General features: G+C 37.8%; 1 protein-coding gene across 11 annotated transcripts in view; it reads left to right on the top strand.

Moving 5' to 3' along the window:
• Positions 1-23,324, top strand: part of HMBOX1 (homeobox containing 1) — a 193,228-nt gene that overhangs the window by 127,464 nt on the left and 42,440 nt on the right. For all 11 annotated transcript variants that reach the window (XR_012785738.1, XR_012785737.1, XR_012785736.1 and 8 more), the window contains one exon: positions 6,117-6,227. Coding sequence is in view for 8 of the 11 variants with exons in the window: in XM_075556451.1 (XP_075412566.1) it covers positions 6,117-6,227 (111 nt within the window). In the remaining 3 variants the exon portion in view is untranslated. The remainder of the gene's footprint in view (positions 1-6,116; positions 6,228-23,324) is intronic.

The raw sequence follows: 23,324 nt of genomic DNA, 5'->3' as shown, positions 1-23,324 counted from the left end.
CTTTGAGATCCGGCAAGGGAGACTGAGAATCAGATCCACAGGATTGAGGATTGGAGAGAACATGAGACTTTTAGGGAGAAAAATTAATTGAATTTAGGAAGCATGTGGGAGTTAAGGTTGAGTTGAGCAGAAGGTAAAATTGAGGCGGACACGGGGAGAAGGGCAGATGTGAAGAAGAGATAAGCGTTTGCTGTATACTTTTGGGAATTCTTATGAAGCCTTCCAGCAGGTGGTTGAAAGAAAACATGGTGCTCTGCTCTAGAAGTTAGATGAAACGTAAGTCACAATTGTAATAATTAAGATGACCAAAGGAAAGAGTGCATAAAATTAGAGAAGATGCTTAAACATGGAGCCTTGGGGAAGTGAACATAAGCAGGAGCTAGCAAAGCAACGTCTGAAACTGATGAGAAGTTGTGTGCAGCATTGCAAGGATGGAGATGATGTGACTGGCTATTGGTGTCTCGCTCTACATGTGGAGGAAGATGAAGCATTTTCATTTATAGAATGGGCTATGATAGAGGGCCCTCTAGTGGAAGGGGATTTGCTTGATTTTTTTTTTTAAGGAGCCAAAAAATAACATGCCCGTCAAACAATTTAAATAAAGCTGGCATAAGGACCTTTTGCATCTTTGAATTACATGTGATTTTTTAGTATTAGTTGTGGGTTTACTCTTTCAATGTGTGGTGATTATGTGTAAATTACTCTTTTCTTCTTCCCTGTGAAAGGTGAAAAGAGGTTTGTGAAGAGCTAACAATAGTGAAAATGACATTTTCTTTCACAGGGGGAAAGAAGAGGAAGTTAAAGATTGTTTTTTTCTTTCTTCTCAAGGATACGTACCAAAATTGATAATAGGGAAAGGCTGCAGAGATTATTTTAAACTCAGCTGAAGTTCCAGGGACATTGTTAATCCAGAAGGAGTCTGTCTATAAGGTAGGAATGCAGTTTGAGCTAAAGGAACCTGACCTATCGGAAAGGAAGCTGCTCACTAAGAAAGTTCATCGAAGAAGCGTTATCGTACATCTTCTAGAAAGACCACGTGCTTCATTAATTTGGTTTTTCCACTTATTGTTTGGAAACTAAGCTTAGATTTGTAATAAACTTTCATAGATTCTCTTCATACAAAATGACCAGACAGAAGAGTATTCTGTCATCTTCCTTTCCCTTTGTTTTATGAACTTAACAATTGAGCATAGATAAAACTGTCAAGCAGCTAGTTAGCATTGTTTAACTCAGACAATTGAAATGAGGATGCAGAAATTAATTATTTTGGACCTCTGTTTTGTGTGACTTAGTATCATGATATATTTTTCACTGAAAGATATGACAAAACAACGATGTATAAATTACCAAGGGCATATGAGGGAGGGGGGAATGGGGAGGGAGGAGGGGAAAAAAAAAGAGGACCTGATGCAAGGGGCTTAAGTGGAGAGCAAATGCCTTGAGAATGATTGGGGCAGGGAATGTATGGATGTGCTTTATACAATTGATGTATGTATATGTATGGATTGTGGTAAGAGTTGTATGAGTCCCTAATAAAATGTAAAAGAAGAAAAAAATGATTAGGGCAAAGACTGTACAGATGTGCTTTATACAATTGATATATGTATATATATGAACTGTGAAAAGAATTGTATGAGCCCCAATAAATTGTTAAAATAAAAAAAAAAATAAATAAATAAAAAATAAATCGTAACTACATATTTGTAGAAAGGTTGAGAAAATAGGAGATATACAATGTAGGATAAGTCTGCCACTATAAATCCTTTGTTACTCCTTGGTTATATGTATAAATTCTGTTACATATACACAAAGATATATATATATATATTATGTGAAAATATATAGATGTAAAATATATACTTTCCATTTATTTCATGGGCATCTTTCCACATTCAGTTTTATTCACTTTATTTTTCAAAACTATATAGTATTTTTAGAACTTTTAGTAAACTTTTTAAATTGAAACCTAACATATACCTAGGAAAATAGCCATCATTGTTTCCAAATAAGCAAACTTAGAAAAGCATATCAAGATATCAAGATGAAGAATGATGCAGATCACCCATAACCCTCAGTCATACTGCCTTTCAGCCATTAACCTCCTCCTGAACCATGGATAATCATTATTCTGATTCTCATCTGTGTAGATTGTTGCGCATGTCTTTAAAGTTTATATTACATTAAACTACTCGTTCGTGTCTGGTTTCTTCCAGTTAACATTACTTTCATGAGATTCATCTATGCAGCTGCATATAGTAGCTCTTTTTCCATTGGGTATAATATTCTATGGTAAAATGCATGAGTCTCTTGATTTATACATTTGAGTTGTGTAGCAATGGGTACTATTGTGAGTAATACTGGCATGAGTGTTGCTCTGTCCTCCCTTTTGAATATATTTTTATTGGGTGTATATACATATCTGTTGTCTATAGATGTAGGAGAGAAATTGCTACGTCCGAGGTTTTGTGTGTGTTCAACTTTAGTAAATACTGCCCAACAGTTTAACGAAGTGGTTGCAGGCTCAGAAGACAATGTATCTCTCATGTCAGCAGTATCAGAGTGCTGTGTACTCTGTGTCCTTATCAGCAATTGGTGCCTATCCGTGGCTTTTAAAAAATGTCGGTTTATAAAATCTATCTGGTATCTTATCATATGAATAGATCGTGATTCAACCCATGGCCATTTAGCTTTTTTCTTTCTTTCCCCTCTGTAGTAGAGCCTAAATCTAGGCATCTCTGATATTTAATGGACTCTGGGTTGTGTGTGTTTGATCAGGCTGAATGAAGAAAATATAATGTTGAAATTAGAGCGAATATATTTTATTTTTTAACATGTTTTTTCTCTGAGTCATTTCTTTGAGCAGTATGGTACCAGTACGAGAATTCATATAAAATAGTTTTATTCTGTTGGCATGAAAATCTATTTTGATTTCTTTATATATCGTTCTTTTCTTCACTCTTGCTTAAAACAAATATAAAACCTAGCATAATGTCTGGAACTAGATGTTGGTAAATACAGTACTAAGCACAGCCGACCTAATTCTCCAGAACAGTTTGCATTCTGTCTCAGTGCTGGCGCACAGTGCTCACCGCCAGCACCTGGAACGCATAGATCTTCGGTTCATTGGAAAGCTGCTGTGTAAACTACTTGAACATTTAATCACTTAGATTTTGGAAAACTGTTTGTTATTTACCCTTTGATCGAGAGGATTCCACTCAGAGAATATTGCTACCCAGGTCAGCTTTACTTTTAACATCCTCCTCCACTTCTTCAAATTTTTGTAAAACTTATTTTTGTCTTTTAAATGTGTGAAAATCAAAGGGTTTACTTTTAAGCCTCTTCATGATCACCATGCTTCCTGTTGTGTATTATAACTTTAAACAGGTGTTGGCACAGGTGGCATTCAGTATTATCCAATTACCAGAAGTAATTCCTTGAGAGTGTTTAGATGTGATTAAACCTCTATGATAACTGAACGGTCTTTTTGAAAGTTCCTCTTGGGCTTAAAAGACAGTTTTGACTTTCCTGTTATTCTTTGCCTTTACTAGCTGTATGTTGAATTACTCATTTTTGGAATAACTATAATGACCAGAATGAGCAGGTGATGTATGTACTAGTAAGTTTAAGATAGGGTTTTACTCTTAGATGTGGAGGTTCCTCACATTTCCAGTTCTTTGGTGTCAAGAACTTCATGAAAGGAAAATGTGCTTTATATTCTACTCATTTTTTATTTATTTATTTTTTAAGCATTTTATTAGGGGCTCGTACAACTCTTATCACAATCCATACATATACCAATTGTATAAAGCACATCTGTACATTCTTTGCCCTAATCATTTGCAAAGCATTTGCTCTCCACTTAAGCCCTTTGCATCAGGTCCTCTTTTTTCCCCCTCCCTTCTCGCTCCCCCCTCCCTCATGAGCCCTTGATAATTTATAGATTATTATTTTGTCATATCTTGCCCTATCCGGTGTCTCCCTTCACCCCCTTCTCTGTTGTCCATCTCCCAGGGAGGAGGTCACATTTAGATCCTTGTAATGGGTTCCCCCTTTCCAACCCACTCACCCTCTACTCTCCCAGTATTGCCCCTCACAACCCTGGTCCTGAAGGTATCATCCACCCTGGATTCCCTGTGCCTCCAGCTCCTATCTGCACCAGTGTACAACCTCTTCTCTATCCAGTCTTGCAAGGTAGAATTCGGATCATGGTAGTTGGGGGGGAGGAAGCATCCAGGATCTGGGGGAAAGCTGTGTTCCTCATTGGTGCTACATCGCACCCTGACTGACTCATCTCCTCCCCTAGACCCCTCTGTGAGGGGATCTCCAGTGCCCGACAAATGGGCTTTGGGTCTCCACTCTGCTCTTCCCCCTTCATTCACTATGGTATTTTTTTTTTGGATGATGCCTTATACCTGATCCCTTTGGCACCTCGTAATCGCACAGGCTGGTATGTTTCTTCCATGTGGGCTTTGTTGCTTCTGACCTAGATGGCCGCTTGTTCACCTTCAAGCCTTTAAGACCCCAGACACTATCTCTTTTGATAGCCGGGCATCATCAGCTTTCTTTGCCACATTTGCTTATGTATCCGTTTGTCCTCGGCATTTGTATCATGGAGGTGTGCAACCAATGATATGATTTTTTGTTCTTTGATGAGTCTACTCATTTTTTAAAAGTCTTTCTTTAGTCCTTGAGATTTCTTAAGTGATCATATTTCCGAATAACTCTAAAAATATCCCAATTTTTAATTATATGTATTAAGGATAATGCATCTAAAAATGTCCAAATGAGTTAAATAAGCCAAAAACCTTAGTGGAAACCTTAGTGGAAATTCTTTCTTTTAAATCATTTTATTTGGAGTTCTTACAGGTATTATATATAGCAAGCCATAATTCAATTAGATCAAGCAGTATGTACAATTGCTGCCACCATGAGTTTCAAAACATGTTCTTTCTTCTTGCACTCTTTGATATCAGCTCCCTTTTGTCCCCTCCCTTCACCATCCTACCACCAGGAACCCTTATATAATATATATATTTTTTGCTGTATCTTACACCGTCCATGTATCCATTCACCTACCATTCAGTTTTTCATGCCCCTCAAGTGAGGTTATACAGTAATCATTGCTCTCATCCCCCCCTACTTCCCATGCCCTCATTATACCCATTACTATTTCTGAAGGGCTTATCTATCATGGATTTCATGCACCAAAGTAACTTAATTAAATAACTGCACATACACAGATCTAAAAAAAATTAATGAAGTAAAACTAAGACCATAATAGTAAGGGGAGGAAATATAAAAGAATTAGAGGATAGTTATATGTTTCATCAGTGCCTTACTGTACCCTGGATCCTTTCCATGTCGCCTTTCAGTGAGGGACTATCTAATTATCTTACAGGTGGGTTTTGGGTCTCCACTTTGTGCTCCTTCACATCAATTTGATTGCTTGCTTTTGAACTTCTGTTACCTATTCCTGTTGACACCTCATGATCACACAACCTGGTATGCTTCTTCTATATGGGTTTTGTTGCTTCTGAGCTAGAAGGCCACTTGTTTACCTTTAAGCCTTTAGGACCCCAGATGCTCTATCTTTTAATAGCTGGACACCATTGGCTTTCTTCACATTTGCTTATTCCCTATGGGAGACATTTTCAATGACCTCTTCAGTCCGAATCCATAAATTTGTTATAATTCTCAGTACTACATAGCAAAACTTGCTAAGTTCATTTTGTTTCTTTTCAGTTTCTGAGGATAAAAGTTCTAACATGCTAAAAAGGTAAAAAAAGTTTTGGAGGTACAAACACATAATCAACTTCTGACAAGTAAATATTATCTAGGGGTCTTTTGTTTATCTCAAATTCATGGGCCTGATTGGGAGATTAATTTTCAAGATCATTGTCAAGCCTTGGCTAATAAAAGAGTTTAATCTCTAATAAATGTATTTCTGAGTATATCTTGGCCATTGAAGCCAACCTTTACAAAGAAACCCAGTGTTAGAAGTTTACTCAAGTTGCAGCACAGAATAATAAAGCACCCTGTATCCAGTACCAACAGAACTGATTTTCACTTCACTTTGAGTCCTGTGCTTCCCAACCGCTCTTTCTCTTTCTACACAGGTATTAGCCAGAGTCGGATTTCACACTGGCTATTGCAGCAGGGATCAGACTTGAGTGAACAGAAGAAGAGAGCATTTTACCGATGGTATCAACTTGAGAAGACAAACCCAGGTAAACACCACCTCTTTCTGGTTCTTTTTAAAAAATAAAAAATTTCATTGCAAACAAGACACGTATAATTATTTTATTGAATTCTTCTGCTGTAGTTTTATACACTGTACCGTTCTCTTATGCAGAACATTACTACTATAAATGTCTAATCCCTGGTTATAGTAATGTTTATCCTAGTGATTGATGTTCTCTTGTCATTTTTATACTTCCCTCCAGGAAACCTCTTTGCTTTCAGGCTTTGTTTTATTTCTAACCATAGTTTGTGAGAAAGATCATAGGTGTCAGTGGTTAATTTCTACAATTCTAGGCTCATGCCAAATCTTTTTGTTTGTAATTCTTGGCTTTAATTAGAAATAGAAATGTAAGATTTTTACTTAACTCGTGCTCTATGATATCTCTTAATATCTGCTAATGATTTTCTTACTCAATTGAATGTGTCTTAGACCTTAAGGTAAAGCTGCCATGATGACGTTCAGGAAGAGTAGATTGGATAATAGAATGAGATCTGAAATAAAAAAGAAGATCATGAAAACTTAAGTGTTTAAAGTTATCAGAAGTAGACAAGATTTATTGTCAGATGGTTTTATTTTCTCTCTTAAGAAATCATTTTATTGGGGGCTCTTACAACTCTTAATGACAATCCATATATGCATACATTGTTTTTAGCACATTTGTTCACTTATTGCCATCATTATTCTCAAAGCAATTTCTTTATACTTGAGCCCTTGGTATCAGCTCCTCATTTTTTCCCCTACCTCCCTACCCCCCTCCCTCACAAACCCTTGATAATATGTAAATTATTATTATTTTATTATGTCTTAAACTATCCAAAGTCTCCCTTTACCCATTTTTCTATTGTCCATCCCCCAAAGAGAGGGTTATATGTAGATCCTTGTAATCGGTTTCCCCTTTCTAATTCATCTTCCTTCCTTCCTCCCGGTATCACCACTCTCACCACTGGTCCTGAGGGATTCATCTGTCCTGAATTCCCTGTGTTTCCAGTTCCTATCCGTACCAGTGTACATCCTCTGGTCTAGCGGATTTGTAAGATAGAATTGGGGTCATGATAGTGGAGGGGAGGAAGCGTTAAAGAACTAGTTGTATGTTTCATCATTGTTACTCTCTTCTCCTCCCCACGACCCCTCCTGTAAAGGAGATGTCCAGTTGCCTACAGATGGGCTTTGGGACCCCACGCCACACTTCCCCTCATTCACAATGATAATGATTTTTTGTTCTTTGATGCCTGATACCTGAGCCCATTGACATCTCATGATCACACAGGCTGGTGTGCTTCCATGTGGGTTTTGTTGCTTCTCAGCTAGATGGCCACTGGTTTATCTTCAAAACTTTAAGACCCCAGATGATATATCTTTTGATAGCCAGGCACCATTAGTTTTCTTCACCCATTTGCTTATGCACCCGCTTTGTCTTCAGTGATCATGTCAGGAAGGTGAGTATCATGGAATGCCAGTGTAAGAGAACAAAGTGTTCTTGCACTGAGGGAGTACTTGAGTGGAGGCCCAATGTCCATCTGCTACCGTAATACTAAACCTATACATATATGCACATGTACATCTATTTCTACATGTACATGCCTGTATTTAGACCTCTATAAATACTCTTTCTCTCCTAGTTCTTTCCTCTATTTCCTTTTATTTTCCTCTTGTTCCACTGTCATGCTCAGCCTTCATTTGTTCAGTTATTTCTCTCAGTTACATTGCCCTTGATCAAGCCCTGCCAGGCCTTTTACACCCTCTTCTCCACCGATTTTGGATCACTCGTTCGTCCCTTGTCTCTAGGTTTGTTAATACCACTTCCTTTCCCCCACCTATCCCTCTTCCATGTCCCCCGGAATCGTAGATCCCATTGCTTTCTCCTCCAGATTGTTTATCCCACTTATCTTATGTAGATAGACCTGCAGAGTTAATAATATGCAAAAAACAAGACAGAGTAAAACAAAGTAACAAAAGAAAACAACAACCAAAAAACAATGACAAAAAAGAAAAGCCTGTAAATAGTTCCAGATCTGTTTGTTAACCTTTAGGTGTGTTTTCTAGTCAAGTCTGATGGGGTACCACACCCTGGCCCCAAAGTTTATTTTTGGTACTCCCTCAGGACTTTGTTGCTCTGTTTCTCTTGCTGTTCTGTTGTACACCCTTAGTGTTTTGCCTCGGTGTGGTGGAGTCAGATCAGGTGCAGTTCCCACACTGTGTCTCCAGTGTTGTCCCCTGTATGGCTGTGGGTCAGTGAGGGATGTTGTATCTTCTAGTGGTGTCAGCCATATGGTCCTCTCTGTGCATTGGCTGCTCTGTGCAGGGATATTTTCCTCAAGGCTTGGTCGGCCAGGATGTGCTCCATGTGAGATGGCTTTATTGGTACATAAAAGAATATCAGAAGTAAATTATTATAATTATGCAATGCACAGATTGGTTGCAATGAGCCTGACCTCAAGTTTTAATCTTATAATACAAGGCAAGGGTGGGGGCTTGCTTAAAACATGATGGAAACCTTTGCTTACAGATGAATTTATTTTGAATAAATATTACTAATATTATTACTTAATATTATTGTCTCTTGGGGAAAATGTTATAAAGACTACTTTTTTGTTTTATTGTCTGAAGAGATCCCCGACCCCACCCTCCAAAGATTACATTCTCAGTTTGAAAAGCATAGGTGGGTGTGGGGGGGAACTAATGACCAATAAATGGTTTCCACCTTTCTGCAGAGAGTATTTTTATTTTGAAAATTTTCAGATATTCTCCATCCCACTTTTTAAAATTTGCAGATATATTGAAAAGCTGAAAGATTAATGCAATGAAACCTAATTATTCTCTTCTTAGATATAATGATAAATAACATTTTCTTAAATTAGCTTTTTGTCTATAAAATAAATGTTAAATTTTTTTTATTTAAAAAATCACTTTATTGGGTGTTCTTACAGCTCTTATCACAATCTATACATACATCTGTTATGTCTAACTTTTAAAAGTAAGACCAGGACCAGGGGTATGAGGGGCAATACTGGGAGAGTAGAGGGTGAATGGGTTGGAAAGGGGGAACCAATTACAAGGATCTAAATGTGAACTCTTCCCTGGGGGACGGACAACAGAGAAGGGGGTAAAGGGAGACGCTGGATAGGGCAAGATATGACAAAATAATAATCTATAAATTATCAAGGGCTCATGAGGGAGGAGGGAGCGGGGAGGGAGGGGAAAAAAAAGAGGACCTGATGCAAAAGGCTTAAGTGGAGAGCAGATGCTTTGAAAATGATTAGGGCAAAGAATGTACAGATGTGCTTTATACAATTGATGTATGTATGTGTATGGATTGTGATAAGAGTTGTATGAGCCCCTAATAAAATGTTTTAAAAATAAAGTAAAATCTACATCATCATGGGTTTTGCTTTGGCACTCGTCTCTTAAAAATTAGGACACTTGTCTGTGTCATTAAAGTCTTGTTATCACAGCTTAGAGAAATTTAAAACTAATCATACTTCTCTGCCTACCAGGGGGTAGGCCCCATGAAAACAATATCTTTTTCAAAACAACCTTATCACCTTCAAAGTACTCTCCATTCTACTTAATACGTCTGTCACATCTATGACTCCATTCTTGGAAACATTTTTCAATCTCATCTGTTGGAATGGCTGATAGCACTTCCCTTGTTTTTTCTTTCACCTCTTCTATGTCCTCATACACTGTCCTTTCATATTCCTCTTCATTTGAGGGAATAAAAAGAAGTAACACGGAGCAAGGTCCGGTGAGTAAGGTGTGTGGGGCAAGAGAAGCATGCTGGATTTCTTTTGCCAAAAACTGGTATACTGAGATGGCTGCGTGAGCAAGTGCATTGTTGTGGTCCCAAAATCAGTCCCCCATCTGCCACAAATCCAGCCTATGTTATCGCATACTCTTATACAGTCTTTTCAGAACCTCTAAATAGAAAGCTTGATTAACAGTCTGACCTGGTGGAAAGAACTCCAAATGCACTATCCCCCTCACATAAGAAATATAAATCGGCATCATCTTAACTTTGATTTCACTTGAAGATCTTTTTGTGGGTGAGGTGACTAATGGCACCTTCCACTGGCTTGATTGATGTTTGGTTTTGGGGTTATATGAATAGTCCCATGTCTCATCACCAGTAATGACCTTGACAGAAAAGTCTGGGTCGCTTGGAGATGTTCTTTGAAAGCTCATGTTTCCTGGTCATTCATAACCAGAGACACAAATTTTTCAGCAACCCTTCTCATTCCCAACGCTTCCATTAAAATTCACTGAACTGATCTCCAACATAGTCCAGATAACTTCCCCATCTCCTCAGTGGTCAATTGTTGGTCTTTGGGCCCAAGTGGACAAAATTTGTTGACATTTTCATGCATTTGGGAAGTTGACAGATGTCCAGAACAATGTTTGTCATCAATCAGCGTTTCACCATTTTTTGAAATGAGGAAACCATTCGTACACTTGAGTTTTTCCCATTGTACTGTCCATGTAAGCTGTGTTCGACATCCCAACAGTTTCTGTGGCATTTTTCTCCAGTAGGAAACGAAATTTCACAGCTGTACGCTGTTCTCTTAAATAGGCCAGATCACAAAAACTGAAGTCCACATGAAGTGTTTTTACAAACATATTCACTGTGACCAGAGAGAACCTTCCCAGGTGATACCAACTGGGTGCACTAACTCAGAACGAGTTGCTGGATGCTCGCCAAGTGGTAAAAATGTGTGCTCTGAAAACTCCTCCTATTTTATATTAGCACATAAGACTGGCCACTAGTCAGGCTGTATGTAGCTTTATTTATATGCTAAGTTTGATCATTTTGTTGAAGTGGTAACCACCAAATCTCTTTGCAGTTTGTTAATAATATGTGGGATGATACATTGTCACTGGATGATATCCTCTTTCCCAACAGCCTGTCACCATTAATGATCCTTACATGAATCAGTTATTCCCATAGTGATTGCAAAATGGTCATTTTCCATTCTGCTATTGCTTCAGCATTTATTAGCTGGGAATTTTTCTGTAAAGAAGGTCTTTCTTTTCAGATATGATAACTATATACAAGCAGACTCTCAAAAAATGATTCTTTTATTGCTTCTATTGGTTCAGTAGTCTAAGGCAGCAGAAGCCAGTAGAAATCTAATGTTAATGTTAGGTAAAATTTAAAATTTGATAGTAACCACATATTTAAAAGTAAAAACAAATGCCCCAAATTAATTTTAAGTATATTTCATTTAGCAAATATGTACTGTCACTTCAAAAGTTAATATTTTGTGTCGATACATAGATATATGGATTGTTATAAGAACTGTTAGAATTTCCAATAAAATTATCTTTAAATATATATATACATTTTGAAAATTATTGTGATATCTCTTTTCTCTTTTTTGTCCTGAATCTTTTAAATTCAATATATGTTTAACAGTTAAAGCTCATATTAATTCCAATCAGTTGCATTTCAAGTGTTCAATAGCCACTTGGGGCTAGCAGCTGCCATATGAGAAAGCACCGTTTATGAATACACTTATATATACTTAGATGGAGAGGGATACAGATCTGCCGTAATAGAAGAGTTTAGGCTTCAACTGGTCACAAGCCCGAACTGAAGAGTTAACTGTGAACTTCATAAAATAAGTTTTTATCTCTTGGATTTGGCATTTAGAAGAGTGGTTTGCAGGTTAGTGTACTTAAAATATTAAACTTACTGCAATCAAGTCTGTTCTAACTCCTGTCAACCCCATAGGTCAGAGTAGACTGCTGTAAATCAACAGGAGTAGACAGCCTCATCTTTCTCCGGATAGTTTCGAATCTTGTTTTGTGGTTAACAGTCCAACATGTAATCTGCTACACCAGATCGTCTAATACCGGTAGTAAATTTCATACTGAGATTTCAGGACTGCTCTAATCCCAAACAGACTAGAGTAGCAAGAATATCTATTGACAGGAAATACAAGGAAGACTAAGTTTGTGCCTGTCAGGCTCGGACAACACTGTAGTAGCTGATGACTAGTACTTGGGACCAGTGCAGATGGCTGCATTGCCCTGCGATAGTGTCTGTTCTGAATTGCAGACCTTAAGTATTAGTCTGTCTTGAAAGCTGGTTTTGTTGTAGTTAAGTTTTCTTTTTATTTTTAATCTTATTTCTTACTTGAATTCATCTAGGGACCAAAGCTGGGCTTACCATCATTGGGAAGCTGGAGAAATGTGGAATTAGCACATCAGAACAGGAAAAATGAGAAAGGTCTAATAGCCTTCATTTAGCTGTTGGTTAAGAGCTCCCCCCCCTTTTTTTTAATTCCTAACGGGGAGATAGTACTGCCTTTTAAAAGCTTCCATAATTACATGCATTTACTTTGCAGTGATATTGAACTATTAACTGCCATGTTTCCAAAAACCAAATCCATATCGGTTCTGAGTTCTTCAGTCATATTTTATGTAGGATTTAATTTAAAGATACCTGGAGAGAAATCAATAAGTCCTTAATTAGCAATTAGTAATTTTTATTGTAAAAATACCATATATACTCATATATAAGCTGAGTTTTTCAGCACATTTTTTAATGCATTTTTTGTGCTAAAAGTAGGTACCTCGGCTGATATTCAGGTCGGCGTATGTTTGAGTATATATATGATAATTTGATATTAGCCACTGAATCCAAGCCAGGAATCACGTGATAGAATTTTGCAAGGCCAATGACTTATGCTGGAAAAAGCTTTGCTCAACTAAAGAAATGATGGCTATTCGGGTGCCCTTGGAGGATGGACTACACAGAAATCAAATCGATTGCATCGTTGGAAAAAGATGAGTGGTGGAATGATATCAAGGATATCATACATGAAGAGAGTAAACCATCATTAAAAGGAAAGGAAGTAAAGACCAATATTGATGTCCAAAAAAATGAGATTTTGTAGCCAAAGCAAATGGAAAGCATTGTGAAGAGAGAACTGAACAGAAAAATAAAGAGAACCTTGAAAAGGTAAAATTCAAAATGAAGTAAATGGTCAAAGATTTAGAATCAGGAGAACATGCTCTACATTTTCCCAGTTGAAATAACTGAGGGGAAAATGTAAGCCTCCAGCTCCTATATGGACAGATTTTAGGAACAAAATGTTAAATGATGTATCAAGCATGGACAGAAAATGGAAAGAAAGCCCAGAGTCACTGTACCGCAAGGATTGCTCAACATCCAACTCTGCAGCATATGGTCAGGAGCTGATGGTGCTGAGATGGTATGAGCTGCAAAGAAGGCATTGGCTGAAAACTAGGAACCAGGAATTGACAAAATACCAACTGAAATCCTCAAACAGATGGCAACACTGCAAGCCTTTACGTGCCCATGACACGAAATCTGGAAGACAGCTATTTTACCATCCGGCTAAAAGAGGTCTATATTTGTACCAATTTTAAAAAAATGATCTAATGGACTGCGGGAATTATCAAACATGATCTTTAGCATCACATTACAAGCAAAAGAGAGGAAAACCCTCAACTAGATGGAATAATAGGCTCAAAAATAGCAAATGTAAGACTGAGCAGTGCTTTGTTCTCTTGTACAAGAGGTCAATGTTTACAACACTTTCCAACAACTGAAATAATCTATTTTTAAAAGATTTTTTTCATTTACCCATTTATTATAAGAACTAATATGACATCTCTCTCTGCAGATAACAGGTAGCTTAACTCATGTTGACTTTAAAAGAAACTTTGGTTTTAGTTAAAGAATGTATTGTTTCTTCTTAGTCCATGATCACATTGTGGGCTACTATTATGTTTGGATAAAATGGACCAAAATTATATTGTCATCTAAGAATGGCTTATATACTCCAGTCATTAGCAGCTTAGAGTACATAAGAGTTTATTTGCAATGTTGATTGCAGAACTGATTAGAAGCTACCTAAAGGTAACTTAGTAGAAAATGGGTTAAGTTGGTTATATTATATCTGCTCTTCGTGAATGCTGACTGTCAGTGACCTGTAGGTGAGTACTAGTTGCCCCTTTGTGTTTCTCAGACTGAACTGTGAATACTTTACTGGACCAGATAGTTTCTTCTTTCTCCTATGAAGTGGCTGGTAGGTTCAAACTAAGGCCAAATAACTATTCCTTTTTTTCATGGCAGCGATATGAATTGGTTTTATATTTATTAATATAGATACCATAAATGAAAGAGGTAAGGCACGAAACAGTATATATGTTATATTACCATTTACATAGGGGACTGCACAATGTCCATAGTCATCTCCAGAAGCCTATATTAGGAACTGGTGAGGTGGCTCTGTGAAAGGCAAGTGGGTAATAGTGTGGGATTGAGAACGAGATTGTTCACTGTTGAATCCTTTGCGTCTGCCCAAATTTTGTACCATGTACTACTTTTACATGTTAAAAAAAGTGAACAAAATATAATTTAAGTCATAACAAAATCAGTCTGCCTTGTAAATAACCATCCCAAAGCAAACACACATTGATTTGGATTCCTAGCCACCCTGTAGGATGGACTAGAACTATTTCCCCAGAGCTTTTCCAAGGCTGAACGTTAAAGCAGGCGGCTTATCTTTCTCCTTCAGCCCAGGGCTTTAACCACTGCATCACCAGGGCTCTTTTGCCTTGTTAATGACTTTTAAAAAACTGAAGAACTTAGTTTGATATATTGTAGAACTGCTTTTCACAATTACATAGAAAATTATACTCAAACTGTTGGTGCCGGGCTATCAAAAGGTATAACGTCTGGGGTCCTAAAGACTTGAAGGTAAGCAAGCAGCCATCTAGCTGAGAAGCAACAAAGCCCAAATGGAAGAAGCACACTAACCGGTGTGATAGTCAGGAAGCAGTATAGCACCAACAAAACATACAACTTTCCTCTAGTGCTTTAATGTCCCCCCCCCCCACTGTCATGACCTCAATTCAATTCTGTCTTAAAAATCTGGCTAGACCATAGTATGTACGCGGATACAGATAAGAGCTGGAAACACAGGAAATCCAGGACAGATAAACTCCTCAAGACCAATATTGACGGTTGCTATACCAGGAGGGGAAAGGGAAGTTGGGGGGAGGAAGGGGTAACTGATCACAATGATCTACTTATAACCCCCTCCCAGGGGCATGGAAGACAGAAAAGTGGGTGGAGGGAGACATTGGTTAGTGTAAGACATGAAAAAAATAATGATAATTTATAAATGATCAAGGGTTCCTGGGGGAGGGATGGTGTGGGAGGAGAAAAATGAAGCTGATAATAAGGGCTCAAGTAGAAAGAAAATGTTTTGAAAATGCTGATGACAACAAATATACAAAATGTGCTTGATGCAATGGATGGGTGTATGGATGATTGTGATATGAATTTTTGAGCTCCAAATAAAATGATTTTAAGTAAATTAGACTCTAGGATTTTATTATTTCTTTTATTTCATATTTTTCTCTGTCTAGGAAAGCTTATCTAAGGAAATGTAAATAATCTCATCCTTTTTCATATTTTCTGAGACAAAATTTTAAATAAAAGAAAATCACAAAATGAAACAGCACAATTTCTCTTTCATTGTAAACTTAAACCTTTAGAGAGCAAACAGAAAAGGTGTGTACATTCTATACCTCTATTCTTGCACCTCAAGTTTTTCTTACTGTCTACCTTGATTTAAGTTCTGTTTTGAAATTTCTCTGCTCAGGATCCATTTCAGTGTGGACTCTGGAGTTTCTTTTTAAGTGGATTCAACAGCATAATGATAACATGGATATTTAAAAGTTATTTTCACTGATAATCCAGCAGGATAGTCCTCTAATTTAACAGCTCATCAGTAGGTCTTCCCAATATAATCCAAAGCCTGCCGAGGAATATGATCAAATAAATTTAATCTCTTTTTCTATGAAAACATTGGCTGGAATTGGCCTACATTTTGTAAGGATTCCATCGTAACCTAAGCATGATTAACACCCGAGCCCCTTTATTTGATTAAATTAAGCCCAACAGTCTTTTTCCTTGTCTAATTTAAGCATTACTACAGCAGACAGGGTTTGCTGAATTCCTTTTGGCTTACGGCACCTTGTCAGCATAGTTCTAAGTGAAACAAAGTGTTCCAAGAGGCTTATACAGCAAGCACATAAAGTAAATTTGGAAATCAGAAGTACCATATATACTCACGTATAAGCCGAGTTTCTCAGCACACACAAAAAAGTGCTGAAACACTGGGGTTTGACTTATGTACAGGTCAGTGGTACCCCAGCGAGGTATAACATCTCGCGGGCGGTTGCCTTTTCTCCGCTGTTCATTCAAAGCCCCGCTGACACTGCAGGGCTTTGAATGTTTGTGTACTCACATCTAACCAATCAGAGCCATCCTATGACATGGACGGCTGCAATTCGCAGAAGCACCTGTAGTGATTCACTTACTCTGGCAGCTGAACTGGTAAGGATGTGTCTGTGGCTGTGCTCCATCTCTCCCCTCTGGTTTCTGTGTTAATTCACATCCTGCATTTCCCACCCTAGGCTTATACTCGAGTCAATCAGTTTTTCTGGTTGCCCAGGTAATAATTAGGTACCTTGGCTTATGCTCGGGTCAGCTTATATTCAAGTATAAACGGTAATTCCTATCCCTCACTCTTGCAGTGTCAAGCCTCAAGGAAATTTTGTGTGTAACATGGCAGATGAAGAATCTCTCTTAGAAAAGCTAGTTTCTTTTTCCTTCTTAATTTTTATTTTTTGAACCATTTTAATGGGAGGTTATTACAGCTCTTATAACATGCCATACATCAGTTGCATCAGGCATATTTGTACATATGCTGCCATCATCATTTTCTTTTTTTTAATTTAATAAATCTTTTTATTGGGGCTCATACAACTCTTATCACAATCCACACATACATCAATTGAGTAAAGCACCCTTATACATTTGCTGCCCTCGTCATTCTCAAAATTCGCCTTCCCCTTGGGTTCCTGGAATCAGCTCCTTTTCCTTTTTTTCCCTCCCCCTCCCTCCCCACTGCCCCCTCTGCTATGAACCCTTAATAGCTTATAAATTATTATTTTGTCTTATCTTACACTGCCCGGCATCTCCCCTCACCCACCTTCCCATTGCCCATCCCCCAGAGAGGAGGTTACACATAGATCCCCGAGATCGGTTCTCCCTTTCAACACCCCCTTTCCTCCCGGTGTCGCCACTCTCACCGCTGGTCCTGAGGGGTTCATCCGTCCTAGATTCCCTGTGTTTCCAGACCCCTACTGCATGGCTGTGCATCCTCTGGTCTAACTAGGCCCACAAGGTAGAATTGGGATCATGATAATTGGGAGGGGAGGAAGCGTTCAAGAACTAGACTTTTAATCATTTTACTGGGACCTCTTAGAGATATTATAACAATCCATAATTCAGCTAAAACAAGCATTATTGTACAATTGCTGTCACCATCAGTTTCAAAACATTTTCTTCTTGAGCTCTTTGATATCTGCTCCCCTTTATCCCCTCCCTCCCCTACCCCACGTCCCACGATACTTTAATAGTTATATATATATTTGCCATATCTTACTCCTTCTAGTGTATCCATTCACCTACAATTCTCTTGTTTGTTTCCCTCAAGTGGGCTTATATAGTCATCATGGCTATCAATCCCCCCTCCCTACCTCTTCCCTTCCCTTCAGGGAATCATTATTCCCGTTACTATTTTTGAAGCGTTTATCTATCTTGGATTCCATGCATCGAAGGATCTTAATTATACAAATGAACATACGCAGGTCTAACAAGATTAATGAGGTAAAACTAAGACCATAATAGTAAGGGGAGGAAGTATTAAAGAACTAGAGGATAGTTATGTGTTTCATCAGTGCTATGCTGCACCCTGGACATATCATCCCTTCCATGTGGCCCTTCTGTGAGGGACTGTCCAATTATCCTACAGGTTTGAGGTTCCACAGTGTTTCTTGTACTATTTTTAGCAATTGCTGGATTGAAAAGGGGGGGGGGGAGAACTCTTAGAAGCAACGTTATTGAAACCATTTTAAATTAATGTTTACATGTTTGAAATAAGTCAGTTTTACTTTTTGTGTTAATATATTTCTTTCAAAATAACCAGGCCACTGTTCTCTTTCATGTTCTCATACCTTTTTCTTTTTCACCAATTTTATTTCATGTAAATTATCTTCCTTATAGAAAATATGAAAAATGCAAACTGTTATAAAGAAGCATAATAAAACTAGTCAAAATCTTCAGTATCAAGAAACAATCATTGTTACTAGTTGGCTTATTTTCTTCAACCTCTCAATTGCTTTTCCTGCTCTTTTTTTAAATAGTATCCAGGAATTTGTATACAGTTTAACTTTAGCGAGAGAAAAAAAAGATTATCTTAGAAAAGGCTCTAAATTACCACAGTCCATTTATTATTGATATCTAGCACATGAGAATTGACAAGCCAAATAAAGATTTCCATCAGAGTAGAGGAACAAAAGAAAGAAAAATAGATGACTCTGTTCAGATTCTTTGTATTGTGTATCCTATTTGTGCCAATTTATCATTCTTACATTCCAATAATATATGCAGTAGTCATCAATAAGGTTTATTGGTGGACTTTCAGTGACCTTTCCCACTCTTCATCCACTAGAGCACTGAAACTCTGTCCTTTTACCAGAACTAGGCTTTGAATGAAAAGTCTAGTTCCCTTACCCAAATTTATTGTCACCTCCATCTCGATTACTACTGTAGCAGCTTGGCTGGGTTTAGGACCTTCTTATCCTGGCTGTAAAACAAATTCATATCTTGAATAGGTAGGTTCCAGAGTGCTCACTAAGCTGTAATCTCTGCTTGCTTCCATGAAAGTACTAAAACCAAGACTTTAAACCCCTCTAGCTACCTCATTCCTACTTACAACTGAACTGGTTAATTTTGAATTAGACCTAGACCAAATTCCCAGCTTATTTTGGCAGAATGAGGCCTTCTTTCTTGATCCATCTGGAAAAGGGTTTCAGTTGAGAATTTCATTACGATTTAGACCAGGAATGTTTTAAAGCCAGGAATCAACAAAAAGGCCAGACAGCACTGTGGGCCCTGTTGGCTACATGATCTGTCATACCCTCATCTCTCCCACTGTAGTATAGAGGCCACCCTAGATGTAGACTGAATGCAAATGAGTGAACACAGCTGTTTCAGCAGAACTCTTTGTGAAAACTGGCAGTGGGCCCTAGTTTTCTGATCCTCTTTCACACCCTTAATCTTGAAAGAATTATATGATAATGCACAGTTGTCCAGTGAGGAAAAAAAGCAAACTATATACTTTACATCACCCAACAGGAATGAATATGTATATATAATGGGGCTTAATGTAAAAAATGAAAGTTGTCCCAAAAAAGGTGTAAAAATATTCTAAACCCATAGATCATAAAATAATGGCTAGCATCGTTGACTACTTACAAAACACCATAAATATGAAAAACAAATTGACAAATGAAAAAACTTAATTACAATCCAAATGGCTAGCTGTTAGTGTGGTTTCTACACATAATCAAGAATACTAACAGTATTATTCTCAGGAATATGAATTCTCAGGAACATATAATGGCCAGTAAACAGGGAGAGATGCTCACTATAAATAATGACACTCATACTAGTGTAGGCAGGGGTGTAAAGAAATAAACAACTGGACATAGTCTCGATGGCTCATTTAGTGAAGTTCTGGTATAAATTGGAGATATGGCAACTTATCTTATTCACAATAGAGAAAATATCACAATAAAGTGAGTTACATGTTTTTCCCCGCAGAGCATATAGTAGTTATGTTTATACTAAAGTATAGTCTACTAATTGTGGACTAGCATTATGAAAGTTTGAAGTATTGTGGAAGTTACCAAAGTGCACCACAGAAACACAAAATGAGCACATGTTGTTGGAAAATATCTCCAATAGACTTTATTTTGTAGAAAGATGGGGCTTTCTATGTCCATAAAGAGTGATAGTCTCAGAAACCGAAAGAGGCAGTTCTACCCTGACCTATAGGGTCTCTATGAATTGGCATCCCCTCTATGACATTGCATTTGGCGTATAATATAAAGCCAAGTACAGTAAAACAAGGTAGGCTTATATGAGTATAGTCATATAACAAATTATCTCACAATTTAATAACCTAAAATGACATTTATTCTTACAGGTTATGTGAGTCTGGAATCCAGAAGTGCCTTAGTCTGATAATTCTGGATCCAATCTCTTCCTGGGGTAGTCAAACTGTCGACCAAGATGACCCTTAGTGGGGCTGGCTGGTCCAAGTGCAGGCTCACTCACATGAGTACTGGCAGACAGAATCAGTTGCTCAGCATTGGGGCCTAGCTTGAATGTTCTCACAACATGGCAGCTGGTTTTCCCCACATGCGACCCAAAAGAAAGAAAGCAATCCAAATAGACCTCCACAGTCTCATTTTAAACCTAATCCTAGAAGTGACACGCCATCTCTTCTGCCGTATGCCATTGGCCACACAGACTGATCCTGATACAGCATGGGAAAACAAAACCAGCCAGGGTGGGACTACTAGGACAGATAGCACAGGCTCTCAACCTGTAGGTCACGACCTCTATGGGGTTGCACGATCTTTTCACAGGGGTCACCTAAGACCATTGGAAAACACGTAAGTCACAATATAATTATATATTGTTTTGTGATTAATCACTATGCTTTAATTATGTTTAATTATGTTCAGTTGGTTACAATGAAAATATATCCTGCACATCAGATATTTACATTACAATTCATAACAGTAGCAAAATTACAGTTATCAAGTAGCAATGAAAATAATATTATGGTTGTGGGGTCACCACAACATGAGGAGAATATATTAAAGGGTTGTGGCCTTAGCAGGTTGAGAACCACTGGCATACAGGGATGGTGAGGGGAACTCCTTGGAGACCGGCTACCATGTAGCTTTACTAGGACTGTATGTCTCATAGCAGCAGTTCTCAACCTGTGGGTCGTGACCTCTTTGGGGGTCAAACGATCCTTTCATAGAGGTCGCCTGATTCATAACAGTAGCAAAATGACAGTTATGAAGTAGCAATAAAATAATTTTATGGTTGGGGGGTCACCACACCATGCGGACCTGTGTTGAAAGGTTGCGGCATGAGGAAGGTGGAGAACCGCTGGTCTACGGGTAGTTCTTTGCTGGCTTGGTGCCACAGTTCTCCGCGTCTATCTGTGAGGCTGGCAGGCATTTTCACGCGAGCAAATGTCTGGCTCCAGAGCAGTTGCGTGCTGGCAGAGCATCTGTTATTTCATTGGGGTTGTATACAACATTATAGTCTTAGGCTTGTCAGAATTATCTTCAGCTTTCTCCAGAGATTGTGTTCAATCGCTAGCAAAGATTCAGAACATCTTACTAGCTAACCTCGAAAGTTACACGTCACTTTTCCCTAACCAAAAACATGTCACAGGAACAGCCCAGACTTTACAAGGAGGTATGACTTCCTATGAACAGCCAACTTTGGAACCTATCGCAGGAAGTTATGATCACGAGAATTGATGTTGACTTGTTCTAAAGTGGTGTCAGTGAACGTAATAAAAATTGGTCTGATGCTAGATCTACAGCACAGCTCATCCTTGAGTTTGAATGAGTTCAATTCTTTACTGTTTCTTTAAGGATTTGTAGGCAAGTTAGAGCATGTACATATGGTTCTTATTTAGCCTTATTGCTTTAATGTTAGAAATGTCTTGATGCTTTTGTAATTATTTAAAAGCTGAATGAGCACCACCCAAAGGTGCTTGTGATTAAAAAAAAAAAAGTGAATTGAGGTTCACCCAGTCATTTCAAAGTGGGGGTTTAAATTTCATAACAAGAGGCATGTAGTCATTGTCCTTAAAAATCCTATGTTCGTAATATAGGGACTGCTAGTATTGAAAATAAAACTGACAAGATTTGTGTGTGGATTGTACATCTAGTATTGGGAAAAACAGAAGTCTAAGATGAATCACATCTGGGGATGAACAGTTTGAAGAATAAGGATGCCATTTACCTGGATGAGAAAAACTGGCCAAATAGGTGGTTTTGATGAGAAAATTAGAATTAGTAAAAATATTGGGTAAAGGGAGAGGATATTTAAATAGATTTGCCTATATTGGAGAAGCCAAACTCTTGGTGTTATTTATTGCAAGGTACAATAACATTTGATTCCAATTATGAAGAAATCTGTATTAATATATACATAAAATACCCAACTTCCTAACCTATCTTTCTAAGGCTGTTAAGAGTTTCCATTTTATTCCACAGGGTATGCGAATTTTTAAGAGGCTTTTTATCACTGAAGTGACATACCGTATATACTCGTGTATATGACGAGTTTTTCAGGACATTTTTAATGCAGTTTTTGTGGTAAATTAGGTGCCTTGGCTGATAGCTGGATCAGCTTATGCTCAAGTATGTATGGTAATAAAAGTTGTGCTTTGGAAAGCATTCCATACATGGTGGATATAACCATGTATGGAATAAAAGAAGAGTGAGGAGTCAGGGATCAAACTCTGAAGGCTTACCAAGTTTTAGGAAAGTTCTTTGCGACAAGCCTCTCGTGGTCAAAAACAGCATTACTTTATCCATTTTATTCCTAGAGGTTTAGTAATGTAAAGTGAATGGATAATTGCATGATTCGTTCAAGCTATCTGAGAAAAGGCAAGGGTGAATTAGTAAAATTTTAGCCCAAATTGCAGAATTTTTTATTGAAATTTGTTGCATTAAAGAAGTAATAGAAAACAGTATTGTATCCACAGGTTTAGCTAGAAGACTAAATGCATGCCAGTTCTTACCTTTGGTCCTGCAATCGAGACTTTTTAAAGACCTTGTAACTGAGGTATTTTGTTGCTCTCCTACCCCCACGTAGTCTTTAAGAGATTCCTGTGCACAGGAACACAAAGTCCTTTCAGTAATAAAGAAAGGTTCTGAACAGAGGAAGCTATTGTTCAAAATGATTAAAACTGTCATAAAGGAATTTCAAGAGAAGCTTTTTCAAAGGAAGGTACATTCATTAAGTTGTCAATAAGCCAAAGACCATACTCCCCGTTTATATAAGGAGACAGATTTTGTGATTTCAAAGATTCAAAAAGTAAATATAAAAGATAACTGACATTGTTGAAATAAAATAACATCTTTTAAATATGTT

Source organism: Tenrec ecaudatus, chromosome 8 (assembly GCF_050624435.1).
Source record: "Tenrec ecaudatus isolate mTenEca1 chromosome 8, mTenEca1.hap1, whole genome shotgun sequence".
In the NCBI taxonomy this organism is placed as follows: domain Eukaryota; kingdom Metazoa; phylum Chordata; class Mammalia; order Afrosoricida; family Tenrecidae; genus Tenrec; species Tenrec ecaudatus.
Note: the sequence above shows the minus strand (reverse complement) of the source record. Positions and strands in the feature narration are given on the sequence as shown.